The following is a 15,275-nucleotide window of genomic DNA, read 5'->3' as shown; positions in this document are numbered from 1 at the left end:
AATTTCATCTTAGTATCTGTAATGTCTAAACTTTGTATTTTGTTTTCATTGAATATTATGAGTAGCTAAACCCCCCAATGCTAGGGGGTTCCTGATTTGAATATGGAATAATTGTGATTTTATATTTGCAATAACAATGTTGTTTTTCATAATTATTCTATTCTATTGATATTCTTAATGCTTTCTCTTTCGGAATAATTGAGATCGATATATGATTATCAATTAGGTTGGACCACCATTGGTAAGGCTTTCATGAGAATATTTTATAGTAGATATCACTTAGGGCTAGGGATAACGTATAGAAACCAGATTGTTCTTGATATTATAAGGCTTAATTTCATCGGTAAATTTCTATGGACATAGAGATTAGGGATGAATTATTATAGGTTTTCTCAATAAGACATTAGGAGAAAACAACCTTAAGAACTAGTATTAATTAATTGATATTTGTTTTTGCAATATTGATTCAAAGTTATTACAGGAATAAAACACACATCTTCCCTAGCATAGTACTCATATCTGTCAAAACCGTTCCTTGCACCATTTACTCTATTCACAGTTATCTTTATAATTTGGCAAAACAATTCCAAACGTTAGTTTTTGTTTAATTGTATAACAATTAGAACTCAATATTTACAAGCAGTCATTAAGATCGGCATCCGAGGAACTTTCCTCATTATTACTACAGAGGCAAAAGAGTACACTTGTTATTTTTCCGATCATTAACGATTGTAAAAGGTTTGACCAAATGGTTTGAAAGATCGAAAATGGTTGAAGATAAAAGGTTTGAGAAATCAGGAATGGTAGAAATGGATTGAAAAGAAAGGTTTGTAAAGGTTGAATGGTTTGGTCTTTAAGAAAAGTACTCGGCATTGGATTGAGTTTTTATTTTTTGAAAAAGGGTTGATTTTATTCTTGTGTTAGAAATTACTTAAACAATAAGCAATAAAAAATAAAGCGATCAAATTATTACATGTCATGGGAATGGGGGTACATTTTTTCGAACGGGGATATGAGATGATGAAAGGATTAAAGTAAAACCAAATCAAGCAAACACAAGAAAGTAAATGTATATGAACAAAAAGGGTCCCATTGTAAGAAGGCCCAAGAGTAAGTCGGGAGATAGGAGATAATGACACACACGTCATATGCACAACACACGTTCATCTTAATTAAATCGAACGAAGTAAAAAAAAAGGAGGTTCACAGATCAAAATCATGATGCAAGAATGCGAATCAACGTCACATAACGCAAGGACGTGCATAGTAAACATAAATTAGAGTTCAGGTTCGATTGACATGCAACGACGTTGAATCGTTGTATATTATCATGAATAAAAAACATTGCTAACATAGAACGTATCATTGTAAGATGGAATGGAATGGGAAGGAATTCATACACTCAGAAAAATGAAATCGTAAAGTGAGGCTTAATTTACACAATGGTAAAGAAAATAGTATTAAACCGAGATGAAGTAAACCTTACAATCGACATTAAAAAAATGTATAACAAAGAAACACACGCAAAAATCATAAGTAATATGCTCAAAGTCAGTTTGTGCGTATTGACAACAAATGAAATGTCATATGCAAGTGCCATAACATGGCGAAATACAATTAATATATTGATAAAAAAAATCTCACGGTATAATGGCAGATGATTGACGTATCCACAGATTAAAAATTCAATTTGAATGTACTGAAATTAAATCAACAACAACCCCAACATTAAATTATTATTGCAACGGCATTAAAAAATTATTACCTCTCAATCCTTGTAATTGAAATGGTAAAAAAAAAACTTATCACAATCATAAAAAAAAACAAAAGAAAACATCATGGGGGTATGAATAACAAAAGCTAGATGGGCTTAATCAAATATTAGAAACAAGTCTAACAACAACAATAGTATTTGACATAAATCTCACACTATTAATAAAATAATAATAATAATAATAAAATAAATAAATACTAAAAAAAAAAAAACGAACTCAATCAGAGGGAGAAGTGCTCCAAACCTCAAACCAAATCCTTTTTTTTTGTTGAGATTTTTGAGACCAACAAAATCATCACGCGACATGCTAATTGAAGAAGAAAAAAACTCAATAATGTTTATTTTCCCGCCGTGATTCATATTGTTGGACTAAAAAACCTTTAAAAAAATCGAGATCTAACAAAAAAAACTCTCTTCCCTATTTTCTCAACCAAACTAAAGCAAACACAGAACGAAACAAAGAGAAACTTCCTTCGTTTCCAAACATACAACATAAATGATGGAAGCTTTAATGAATCAAAGAAAACAAAGAACCAAACAGTGAAAAACAAGGAAAAAGATGACTACCAGTAGAGCTACTATGTTCTCAGAATCCTATAGTAGTTGTTCCGTCGAAAATAGAAATGTGATGGTTGTTCAAACTCATTGCTTCTCAAGGTGACATGCGGTTTTGAGTTCCTTTACTTTTCCAATGACAGAGGTTCCGTTAGTGGGTGAAGGAGGAAGGACGATGGTTTTTTTGAAGGTTGTTTTCGTATGGTGGTGGATGGCTTGGTGCAACAAGTGATTTGTAAATGGAGGGAATATCAAAGTGCAATAGAAGTGAGGTGCGTTTGAAGGTTGTTTTATGGTGGTTTTGTTAAATATAGAGTTGTGGTTGCTTGAAGGAGGAGGCATTGTGGTGAGGCTGAGACGAGATGTGGGTGTGGTTTAGTGGTGTGCAAGGTGTTGTGGGTTGAGAGAAGTTGCTTGTGTGGGTATTGGAAGAGAAACGATTAAACCAAAGGAAATGAATAATGAACAGTCGATTAAAAAAGAGAAGAAGGCTTTTCTGAGTTTCCTTTCAGAGAGCCCTTTTAATTTTGAAAATCACCAAATGTCAATCAAAACGTAAAACGTGTTATTCATTTGTGGATCCGTTTCTTTTATGCAAGTGATACCCTTCCCTCAATTTGCATACTATCAGTCTTCTATTTGTTTCCTCACTCAATTATTATGTCTTGTGAATTTTTGAAAAACAAATAAAATCTTATCCAGTCGCATGAGTGTATCCTTGTCACAAAAATGGAGAGAGACCACCATCCCCCTCCAGCTGTCATGTGTATCCTATTTAGTGGTCCTCCAATTATTTCAAAATCAAAACCCACAGCTGGCCATTTGAGCGAGGATCCAATGTGAGGGTCATGAATGAGTGATTGCCAAGTGTCAAATCCTAGTTAGCAAATTAAATTCTGATTTTTTTTCTAATCCTTTTATTAATTTTTTAAATTATAAGAAATAGTTTAGTGATAATTAAATTAAAATAAAATACACAACATAAATTCTAACTAAATGATCGATTAATTCTAATTCATTATGCCAATCATTTTGATTTAAAAATAAAAATAAAACGATAAAAAATTAATAAAAATAGGGCACAAATATGCTCGAAAAATTAAAATGAACGCACCACAATGATCAACGCGTAATGAACTTCTCGAACATGTTTTTGTTAAATTTTGAAATAAAAAGTGATCAGTTAAAAGACTTAGACGGATCAAAATATGACCGAAAAAATAGTCAAAAAAATAATACGAGCACACCAGGTTAAACTAATAGAAACATAGATTAATAAAACTGATGTCTGCAAGCCCAATTTTGAAATTTTCCGTCCGCTAATTTGACAAACATTTGTAAATTGATTCAACTGATTTGCCTGTAGATCCAAAAATTTATTATGACTTCCATTTTAGGCATTATGCGAGATGAAATGCATGTTATGATATGCAGATGATGTGAATGCTATGATGAACATATTTATTCGGTGATTCAGAGTCAAAATTGGGGTGTGACACACATACCTTTGAAAATAAACAGGTAAAAGAAAGAACTTACTTACAAAGCAAGAAAAGGATTGAAACGACATTACCTCACCACACGAATGATGGGGGACGCACTTGTATTCTACAAGAAACTCTCAAAAAAAGTTGGAATAAATGCAAAACGTGCCACAAACTCTTTGAAAACAAAATCTCTGACCACTTTTCTCTTTGCAACAGTACTTGTAAGTGTGATTAATAATGTATCCACTAAGGTTATTTAATTGATGATCATCCTTCATGATTGGAGTTTCAATCTTGATCAATCATGATAGTTATCTTTCTCCTCCTTAAGTTTCATCGTCTTAGGATGATCAATCCCTAATTTGATGCACTTGAGTATTTATTTTTGAAGATAAACCTATATCATGAAACATAATACATTTTCCGATAATTCTTGGATAAAAAATATTAATAATAATAAACACACTTTTACCAATTAAAATAACACTAGATGTCGACCTCCTTGGTAACATTATCCTTCCTCATTGTCACAAAGTCAAATAAATAAGGAGATGTCACCCGTATCATGTCTTGAGCCTCCATAAATGAGATCACATACTCTTTTCATATAGCCAAGACATTTATCCTGCAAGATATATGAAAAGTGCTAGGTACCCAATCTTAATTTGGTCCTTGAGGATTAATGAAACTTTTGTTGCATTTAGGAAACCATTGATAAATGCCTTTAGGAACAAAAAGTCTCCTAAACTTACATTTTCAATAGTGTGACCTCTCTTGCAACAATAATGACAATATGAGTTGTGAGAAGATATGATTTTTCTATTAGAACCCTTTTCAACAAAACTATACCTTCTATAAGGATTATGAGAAGGCATCTCATATTTAGAAGTATCAATAGAAAAAGTAACATTTGGTTGTAATTCCTTATCCAACTTAGCTTTAAGAGTTTTTGCCTCTTTTTGCCAAATGTGACAAGTTTCACAACCATAAAGTTTTTTCATCCTTATTCTTATCTTTTAGAAAATCTACCATAAACTATTTAAGAGCTTCCATATTCTTTTCATTTTCCAAAATTTTATCTTCTAAATATGAAAAATATGTTTTGTTTGAAGCTAACTTTTTGAAAGCGTCTATGACTTGTCTTGGTAGATTTTTAAAAGATTTTTGTAACTGAGAATAAGATACGTCATGAGTAGATTCAAGCTTATAGTGACTTACAATCTTATTCTTCGTTTTGTTTTCAATGTAGCACATATTGGCTAATTCGACACTTGAATTCTAGCTTTCATCACTTGAAGAATCACTTTCTCTCTCCCAAGCAACATAGGCTCTTCTAGACTTGCTAGATTTCTTGTACCTTTCTCTTTATCTTTCTTGATCATAGGAGACTTCGGCCTATAATGACATGCTTTTTCACAATTGTAGCGTGCACTTCTAGGTTTACTCTTCTTATTCCCATCTTACTTTGAGAAGTTAGATAACCTTCTAGATTTGCTTTGGTTCTTATCGGAGTACTTATGTTTATGTTTCCACATGTATCTATTAAATGTTTTGATGAAAAACCCCATATCTTCTTCATCAGAATCATTGTCATCCCTTGTTTCACAATCACTTTGCTCATTGTATGAGGACTTTGAGCTTGAAATCTTTAGAGCACTTGAATTCTTCTCTACCTCCTTGTCCTTACCTTTCTCATTCTTTACCTTTTTTTCGTGCTCTTTTTCATGTTTTTTCAAGTAAGTGAGTTCTTGCTCATGTTCTTCCAATTTGACAAACAAAGTAGTGAGAACAAGTGTTTTAAGACCATTCGCCTCTTTGATTACGGTGACCTTGGGTTGCCATTCCCTATTAAGACACCTTAAAACTTTATTATTATAAATATCATTGGAAATAGGATCACCTAGAGCATTCAATCGATTTATAAGATGTGTGAACCTATTTTAAATGTCGAAAATGGTTTCACCATGCTTCATACGAAAGTGTTCAAACTCTTGATTCAATGTATTGATCATAGCTTGTTTAATCTCATTAGTTCCCTCACGGGAAACTTATAATGCATCCCAGATAGCTTTGGAATTTTTACAATGGGAAACACGATAATACCCATGAATACCTAATACAGATATGAGAATATTTTGTGCCTTCCAATCATGTGACAACAATTTCTTATCATTATTATTCCATTGATTTTCCAGTTTTTGTACGATGACGCCTTCACCATTGGTCATTGTAATTTGGTTTGGACCATTGATGATGACGTCTCATATACCCTTATCAAACAAGTCGATATGGATACGCATAGAAGCTTTCCAAAAGCCATATTTTTTACCGGTGAAAATTGATGCTCTATTGTACACCCCTTTAGGTTCGGTGGCCATTTTCTAATAAGCAAATATTTAAGCAAAAAATTAAGTGGAGCTCGTCATACCACTTGTTAGATGATAGGCTTAGATCTAAATGGGGTGAAGGGGTGAATAGATCACTAGTTAAAAAACTTTGACAAAAATAGTTTTGAAAAATTTATGGCGTGTAGAATCAAGCAGAAGTATCCCGAATCAAAATCGTCTGACTGAACCAACTACCAAAAAGCTCGAATATGTGTAATTGTAATCACGAAATGATAATGAATCACAAATCGATCAAACACAGTTAATCACAACCAGTTGAATGCAAAGAAACAAGGATAGTCTACTTCCAATGATAATTCACAAAAAAAATCTATTGAGACAATTTGTCGAACACCTAGTGTGCAATCGATATTGTTTGGAAATTTATGTGGTATTGTTGATCTTCAAATCCAATCACAACCTAAAGGGTTATGATCAACCCAACAACACTAGTTTCAAAATGTGATCAAAAATATTATCCAAACAAATTTATCGCATGATCAATGAAATCAATAATTTTTAAAATGAAAAATAAAAGAGAGATTGAGAGAGAGAGAGAGAGAGAGAGAGTACATAAGAATTTGTTTAGGCAGTTCCCCAATCGACCTTGCTATAGGTACGTATACCCTCAATTAAAACTATAATTGAGATAGTGAAATTAACCTTACTTTGAAAATGTATGTATACAAGAGAGATGTAGAAATCCAATCCTACAAACCCTAAGTTTGATATTGATTTTGAAACCTTCTCTTCCCTTGACCAAAGCTTGATTAAGTAACCCAACAATGTCACTTTGATTCACTGTCTCACGCTACTTCTTTGCAAGAAACCCCTTGTTCTTTAAAGCTTTAACTCGATCAAATCCAAAACGCACAATTTTTATAACCCAAGATTTACTAATGCGATCCACCGTCCCACGCTACTCCTTTGCATGAACCTCCCGTTGTTCAAAGACTTCACTCGATCGGATCCAGATTGCGTAGTCTTGTCCAAAACCTTCAAATCCCTAAACGATCTTGAAGGAATACCCCAACTCAATTTTATTATTTGAAACCCTCAAAGATCTCAAACTAATTTATAGTATAATCAACCTAAATTGAACGTTATCAACCCTAATTCTAGATGGCACCCAAACAAAGAATGATTATGTGTAGTTTGTTTGTGTGTATGCATAGAATGAGGTTGAAGATGATGAGAATGCTTTGAAATCCTGGTTTCATATAGGTTTTACTCTCTAAAAACCTTACTAGAAATGATGAATGTATCAAGTATATAAATGTAAACAAGTATGAAGCAAAAGGAATAGAAAAAAATGCAAAATTTTAAGATTTATAATGTATGTGTCGATCTATGCAAGTCATGTGTCGACCTGTATAGGCTATGTGTCGACCTGTAGAGGCGACACATCTAACATAACGTACAAGCTTTAAAAATGTAGCACATGAGCCGACCTATAAAATGTATGTTTTGACCTGTAGAGGAAAAATCTCTCTATTTGTCGACCTGTAATGCGTATGTGTCGACCTGTAGACTGTTTTTCACATAAATAAGAGTTTTTGATGCATGAATGTTTTCTAAACATATTCCAACATGTTGTCATGCTTACTAATGCTATAATGCACAACTAAACTCATATGATACCATCCAATATAAATAAACGCTAAAGTATCCTAGTTTTGACATCATATAAAATACATCTGATGGAAGGTTGCATTCACACTTGCTTGCTGGTTTCCTCTACCAGTCGAATTGTTTAGCATCCTCTATCTTTATTGTCGAACCACCTCCATTTTCCTTTCTTTTCTCTTGCTAATTGCATCTGTAAAGCCGCATCACTTTTCGAGTTGCTTGCAACTCTTTTAGCCATTCTTTATTCATGAGATTCAAGCGTCCCTTGAAGCTCTTCCTTGGTCAATGTCGATAAGTCTTTCTATTCTTCTATAGCTACTACCACATGATCGAATTTTGGAGCAAATGACCTCAAGATCTTTGCGACAACTAATCTTGATGTCAACACTTCTCCACATACCTTGATTTGATTCACCCGTTTTGTAACCCTAGTAAAAAAATCAGTCATGTTTTCACTTTCTTCCATCTGAAGCAATTCATATGTTCTTTTGTGAATTTGTAACCTCACATCTTTCACCTTCTCAACGCCTCCAAACGATTTCTCTAGAATTCCTCATGTTGCTTTCGCTGATTCAACATCACTCAGGTTTTTAAAATTATATGAATCGACACATTAATGAATTATAAATAGAGTTTTATAATCTTTCTTCTTCAATTCTTTGTGTGTAGACTTTTCTTCATCCGCCACATTTTCTTCAAGCGGTGTCACTTTCTACTTTACAAGGTCCCAAAGATCTTGACAACATAAAATAATCTTCATCTTCTTGTGTTAATTTTTGTAATTCTGATTCTTCAGAATTGGGTGACTCGTCGGAAAATGGTCGTTAGGATGATTCACCGCGCTATGCTTCCCAATAATCACACAACTAGTGCTCTAGATACCTGGTGTTGGAAATTCACCAAATTCTTAATGTGGAATTTCACAAAATCTTGGAGAATTCTGAATCAATCTTGATGAACAAGAATCAATATTTCTGATTGATTACTCATTTATTCTCCACTCTTCACTCGAGTGAATCATCCAATCATGATTGCAAGATGATATCACTGCACAATGATTATTGAAAGAAGAAAAGATGAATTGGGAAAAGGGAAATTAGGATTTTAGAGAAAAATGGAAGAAGAAGAATTATAAAATCTGCAGAGAAACTTTTGCTCTTTATTTCTATGCAACTACGTTCGTTGTTTACTACAATGATATGATATCTTTATATTTATAGATTAAGATTGCTTGCACACAAAACAATCTCCAACTAATCTAATTAAATAAGCTAAAATAACAAATAAAAACTAAGTCTGAAGTTCTGTCAAATATACGCCCCGTCTTCCTTTCAACAACTTTACAATTCGACATACTATGCATTTCGACAACATGCTTCGACACTATAAATTAAATTATATATAGTACTATTATAGCTAAGCCCAAGAAAAATGTGTACAAAGATTTATGACCATATTTAGCTAATATGATTTAATTTCCCTTAGAAAACGGAGGTTATATGAAAATCTAAAAAATAATACACAATTAATGTCAACAACGAAACACAATAACAAAATACACAAACTTATCATTTGAGAATCAGAGACAAACACTACCCAAAAACATGGTGGAGTGAGAACATGATATCTTTTTATGTGCATATCTTGTCTCAACGATACTAACAATGAAAGTGTAACATTGTGTTGCATTATTTTCTGTCTAAATATCATTTTGATCCAGCACTTAACGAATCTAGAATAGCTATTTCTTTTTTAAAACTTGATTTGAAAAAAAACAAAAATGAATTTTCTTTCACTCACCCTCTCTAGTTATATATTTGAACATTTCTCTACATCAAAAGAGATCCTTACACCTAACAAATTAAAGATTAGAGGATACATTTAGATTCAAATTTGTAGTCAAATATCTTATTTGAACTTAACAAAACAACACTTAAATTCCTAATTCAATATAAAATTCTTTTAATTGTGATCTACTAATAGAGATGTGTTAAATGCAAATTTGAACTAGACACATTTATTTTAATCAACATTCAAATTTGATTAACCATATAATAATCAAATCTATATATCTGTTACATCAAACTGTTGTAGATGTATTAAATAATATAATATTATAATCCAACACCCATTTATATTCTAGTATATTCTTGATTACAAGTTTCAAATGGGAACCCTATAAAATCTAAGTACATATACAAATTACATTATTACTTTATTTCTCAAAAACCTTTATAATACGGAACACTACTATACTTGATTTATTTTAAGGAAGTTTGCATGACATGAATTTGAATATTCTTTCCTTCCATATATTCATTGTACAAAAGTCAAGATTCAAGAATATTGCAATGTTTAGGTCAACTAATTTTTTGTTCACACATTAATTTTCAAATTTTTACTTTTTCTAGTTTTGATAAGTATCATATGCACGCAAACAGGTAGACTAAATTTTCAAGTTAGAAAAGACTATATTACCTCCGATTTTATAATTTTTTTATAAGAAAAAATTTATTAAATAATAAATATATTTTGATTATAATATAGATAAGATATATTGATTGTTCAATGAATTAAAAAAATCAATTTTTTATAATAAATAAGATTAAAAAAAATATTATATTTGTTCTTTTATATAAGAGACAAATCGGTCGATTTTAATCAATGTATCTAATTTACAAATTGATCAAATACATTAATTATTCAATGAACTTAAAAATTAAATTATCTTTTATATAATAATAAATATATAAAAAATCTTTTAAAAGATTTAACAATATTTAAAATTGTATTCGAATTCAAAACATTAAACTTGTTGAATAAAATACAAAATATTCATTATTTACAAATAGTTGTGAATATGATATATAGTTTAATGTGCAAGGTTTTCAAACAAGCAATGGTATCATTTTCTTCAATGCTTTCTTTGAATAGCAATGTAAACAATAACAATTAGAATATATACTATTTTGTTTCTTATAAAAAAATATTGTTCATCTTTTTGTAATAATAATATTTGAATTTCTTCAATTCCATATGAAGTCTTTTGCAAAATCTCCAAGTAGGTGTTTTTTTCTTGTTGATCCAGATGATAAATTCCTCCCAACTCCAAGTAAGAATCACATTTTTCCCTTAGTTTCTTTCATTACAAATTGATATGATGATTTTTTGTATGGTTATTGCAGACATAGAAGATTCAAAGAAGAACACAAAAAGGGAAAAAAACAGTTTTGTAAACAGGATTCATGAACATGGTAATTCAAAATTCATATATTGTGGTTGCAGTTATATCCTTATCATTGATTTTGTAGTTGACATGTGATTGCAGAAATAAAAAATCTTGCTCACAATGTGTTTGTGTTATTGTTGCAGTGAAATTGGGTCCTAAGTTTTCTGAGACTGTGAAGGGTAAGTTGAGTTTGGGAGCTAAAATTATTCAAGAAGGTGGGAGAAGGAATATTTTCAAGCATGTTTTTGGGATGCAAGAAGAAGAGAAACTGTTGAAAGCTTCTCAGTGTTATTTATATACTACAGCTGGTCCTATTGCTGGAATTCTCTTTGTTTCGACGGTAAAAGTTGCGTTTTGCAGTGAAAGGCACACAAGTTTCTCTTCTGCAAATGGGGAATTAGTTAAAGCGCCTTACAAAGTGAGCTTGAACTTGAAACCAACTTTGCACTTAAATGACTTAGCGTCTGTTTGGTGTTGTGTTACGTTTTGTAAACGCACGGCGAGTTTCTACATTGATGTAGAAGCTTGCTTTTGTTGCTTCTGCAAATCACGTTAGATATGGCATGGAACGTGAGATTGTATGAGAAAACACTGAACCAAACACGCTATTAGTCTCTTTTTCTATTTAACTTATTTGAATTTTCTATTGACATAATTACTTGTGACACTGTTTCGAAGATCTTATGTCAACAGTTTATGATATGTCTATAATATGTTTTCAACTTATTTTCATAAGTTTATCCCATGAAAACTATTTATTGCTCATATGAAAACAATCTAATATTTCATATATTTTGTTAGAGAAAAATCTTATATATAGGTACTTATATGATGAGCACTTATGACCTGTTTGTATTGATTTATTTCAACTTATCTACTAATATTATCACTTTTGAGACCGTTTGTGAAGGGTTACGGAAAAAGCTTACGACATGACAATAAATTGTTTTCAGCTTATTTCGATAAGCTCTTTAGGATATCGTACAAAGACAATTTATGACTTAAATGTAAACAGATTGACTTTTTTTATCCTTGTTATAGAAAAAACTTATGCATAAGTACTTATATGATACAACAATCCCGAGAACACTTGGATGAAAATGAATGGTAAGGTATCTCAGAGGTCCTGGGTTTGAACCCAGCTCTGGACATGCAACAGTTGCGCAGAGGATAACCAGTTTCTATCGGGAAAAAAAACGATATGATAAACACTTGTGTTATAAATGTTTAATTAAGTGGTTTATCAAACAGAGCCAGAGCCATATACTTGTAAGACTATTTGTGAGAGCTTATAAAAACTGTTTATGACATGTCGATACATTTTTTCAGTTTATTTCGATAAGTTCTCTAGGATATCTTATGAAAACAACTTATAACTTATATGAAAAAAATTTAATTGTTTTATTTTCTTAATATAGAAAAACTTATACCTGAGGATTTATAAAATAAACACTTATCTATATATATTTTTCTTCTGATATTTAGGTTTTTGTTATGCAGGTTTTGATACCAATAGAAAAGATAAAAGAGGTGAATGAAAGCATGAATGTGAACAAGTTAGAACAGAAGTATATAGAAGTAGTGACTAAAGATGACTCTGAATTTTGGTTCGTGGGATTTTTAAGGTATGAGAAAGCTATTAAGAATCTCAATAAAGCCATTTCCATGACCAATACATTCTAAAAGGGAAAACTCAACTTTAACTCTAAGTTATAGATTTTTTTTTAGCAAAAGTTTGATTATAAGAGAAGTTTTGTAGAGTGAACGGAATATTAAGCAGTCTTTACCTTTTATCTTATAGTTATTGCATGCACTTGTTCCCTTAATTCTTGGTGATGAGGAACTGATAACTAAGTTTCATGTCATGGTAAGAGACATCACTTGTAGTATATATATAGTTAACAACTTCTTTTTGCATCTTTGTTTGGGTATAATAAACAACTTAAATAAGTGCTTCTAGGTAAATTTGATCAATTCTAACAACATTTTCTGTGGCATATAGGGAATTAAAACAAAATCAAACTTTTATTATTGAAGTGAAATACAACCCATATGGTATGCATAAGTGCATAACATTTATGATATTCTAGTGTTGTTTGTTTCACTTAAGCCCTTTTAAATACAACCCTAAAAGATGGAACTTTATCACTAAGAGCTAAGTGCTTAATCCCATTATCATCAACATATAAACCTAACTCCCTACACAAAGTCTGACACTTACAAACTGAAGGACAAAAAGAAAAGACATAATCTTTATCAGCTTTCTCAATCTTGAACCAATTGAAAATTGTATTAATACCTGGATTACCTTCTTCACCCCAAGCACTCAAGAACCACACCCCTGACAAAACTTTAAGAAGCTTCCAAACTTGTGTTTGAGGACATGTAGTTGTTACATAGGATTTAATGTTGAGATCAGTTGAAGTTAGGATCACACCTTGTTTAGCATTATAAGGTGTGAAAGTAACTGCTCCACCATTCTTTACTTCAAGCTTCTCTTGAACAACATAAAGGGGGCATGTGTTATTGTTGCTGTTGAGGTTGCTTACATTTGCGACATTTAAACCACCACCACTGCCTCTTATGACTGGTAAAATGTAATATTTGACACCTGTTATCAGTTTCTTACCTGAGATGTCAAGAACTGGTTCAGGGGCTGCAATGGTTTTGCAAATGAAAGCTATATAAATAATGCAAAATGCTAAGATTGAAGCCTTCATGTTGTTCTCTACAGAATAGAAGAATAGGTTAGATGAATGTGTTTTATGTATTGATATAGAAAGATTATGTCTCTATTTATAGGGCTTAAAAAGGAACATGAGTTTTGTTTGTTTTGGATCAGATTGCATAAGGATGAGTGGATTGTTGGCCATGAAAAATCAAAAGCATTTATTAATATTTTATTTCTAAATAATTGAAGTGAGAAAATGGTTCAAGAAAGTCATCATTGTGCATTTGTATATTTTACACCGTCCACCCAACCTTGCAATGTGCAAGTGCTCTATGAGAGTTATTTAACACAAAGGAAAACGTTTTACATGTGATATATAAAAGCTTAAGCCATGTCCAAAGAAAATGGTGGTGGGCAAACAGTTGCAAGCAGTGCTATCCAGACATGATAGCCCATAAGCTTTGCGTGTACATGTCAGCCATGATTATTGACTAGGTGGGCGACAAAAATATTAGCTGTCAAATACCAATATTTTAAGGGGAAATTGCATTCACTACTATGTGGTCCTTCAAGTATGACAGTTTTGTTTTGTTAAAGACATTTTTTTCATTGAGTACAAGGAATGAGATTGAGATCTTTTCCATTTAAAGAGACTTTAGAAGGACATCAATGCATTTTCCCAATATTTTAACATAATATCATAAGAAAGTTAGAATGAGATTTATATGGTATATTGTTTATGTCGATAATGATTTAGGGGAACAAATTGCCACCTTTAACTTTTTAACAAATCACCACCTTTAACTTTTTAATCATTTGCTATGCATAGCCGGTCTCAAGCCCGAATAAAAAGAGAGAATTGTGTTAGGTTTTCGAAAGCCAACGTAAAACTTTGTTGAATCTCTATAACATGGATCAAATATAAAATAATTTGTATGCTAGGTCGTTGCTCGTAAGCCACATGATGTATGGCTCGAGTACAATGTCAAAAGAGTAAGAGCTGTTGTGTTGCTGTCTGAATGCGGTGAAAAATAAGCAAGGGTTCCCATATCTTTTGTGAACAAGTGTGGATAAAAAAGTTAGTTCATGAGAGTAGGATTCGTTTTGGATCTTGGAATATAGGTACGCTTATTGAAAAATCTATAGAAATAATTGATATTATGGTTAGGAGGAAGATCAATTTCGGAATTTAAGATTTGAGCTTTGGTACACCAGAAGAATTAGATCGAGAAGTAGAGTGAGGATTATTGTGGACAAGGAGTGGAAGAAGGATATCGAGGATGTGAAAAAGAGTAGGAGATATAATTATAGTTTTGAAATTGATAGTGGAACAAGACACCTTTAATATTATTAATGCTTACGCACCCCAGGTTGGGTCGGAAGAACACCTTAAGGTAAAATTTTGGGAGGATTTAGAAGGAGTACTTCAAGATATACCCCAAGGAGAGAAGTTATTTCTAGGAAGGGATCTAAATGGACATGTAGGGAGCGCAACAAGAGGTTTTGAGAGTGTACATGGGGTATGGTCTCAGGGAGGTAAATG

At 31.9% G+C, this 15,275-nt stretch overlaps 2 protein-coding genes across 2 annotated transcripts; one reads left to right on the top strand and one right to left on the bottom strand.

Annotated features, from left to right (window-relative positions):
* Window positions 1–10,724: 10,724 nt before the first annotated feature.
* Window positions 10,725–12,950, top strand: LOC127132530 (putative GEM-like protein 8). Its single transcript, XM_051061494.1, has 4 exons — window positions 10,725–10,944; window positions 11,018–11,086; window positions 11,205–11,479; window positions 12,562–12,950. The coding sequence occupies exons 1-4, from the start codon at window positions 10,869–10,871 to the stop codon at window positions 12,742–12,744; spliced, it is 603 nt and encodes a 200-aa protein (XP_050917451.1). The 5' UTR covers window positions 10,725–10,868; the 3' UTR covers window positions 12,745–12,950.
* Window positions 12,951–13,067: 117 nt separating this feature from the next.
* Window positions 13,068–14,077, bottom strand: LOC127132521 (kunitz trypsin inhibitor 5). The gene has a single exon (XM_051061484.1). The coding sequence runs from the start codon at window positions 13,779–13,781 to the stop codon at window positions 13,167–13,169; it is 615 nt and encodes a 204-aa protein (XP_050917441.1). The 5' UTR covers window positions 13,782–14,077; the 3' UTR covers window positions 13,068–13,166.
* Between the last annotated feature and the right edge of the window lie 1,198 nt (window positions 14,078–15,275).

Source organism: Lathyrus oleraceus, chromosome 1, assembly GCF_024323335.1.
Source record: "Lathyrus oleraceus cultivar Zhongwan6 chromosome 1, CAAS_Psat_ZW6_1.0, whole genome shotgun sequence".
In the NCBI taxonomy this organism is placed as follows: Eukaryota; Viridiplantae; Streptophyta; class Magnoliopsida; order Fabales; family Fabaceae; genus Lathyrus; species Lathyrus oleraceus.
The sequence above is the reverse complement of the archived record's forward strand: the minus strand, read 5'-3'. Positions and strand labels throughout refer to the sequence as shown.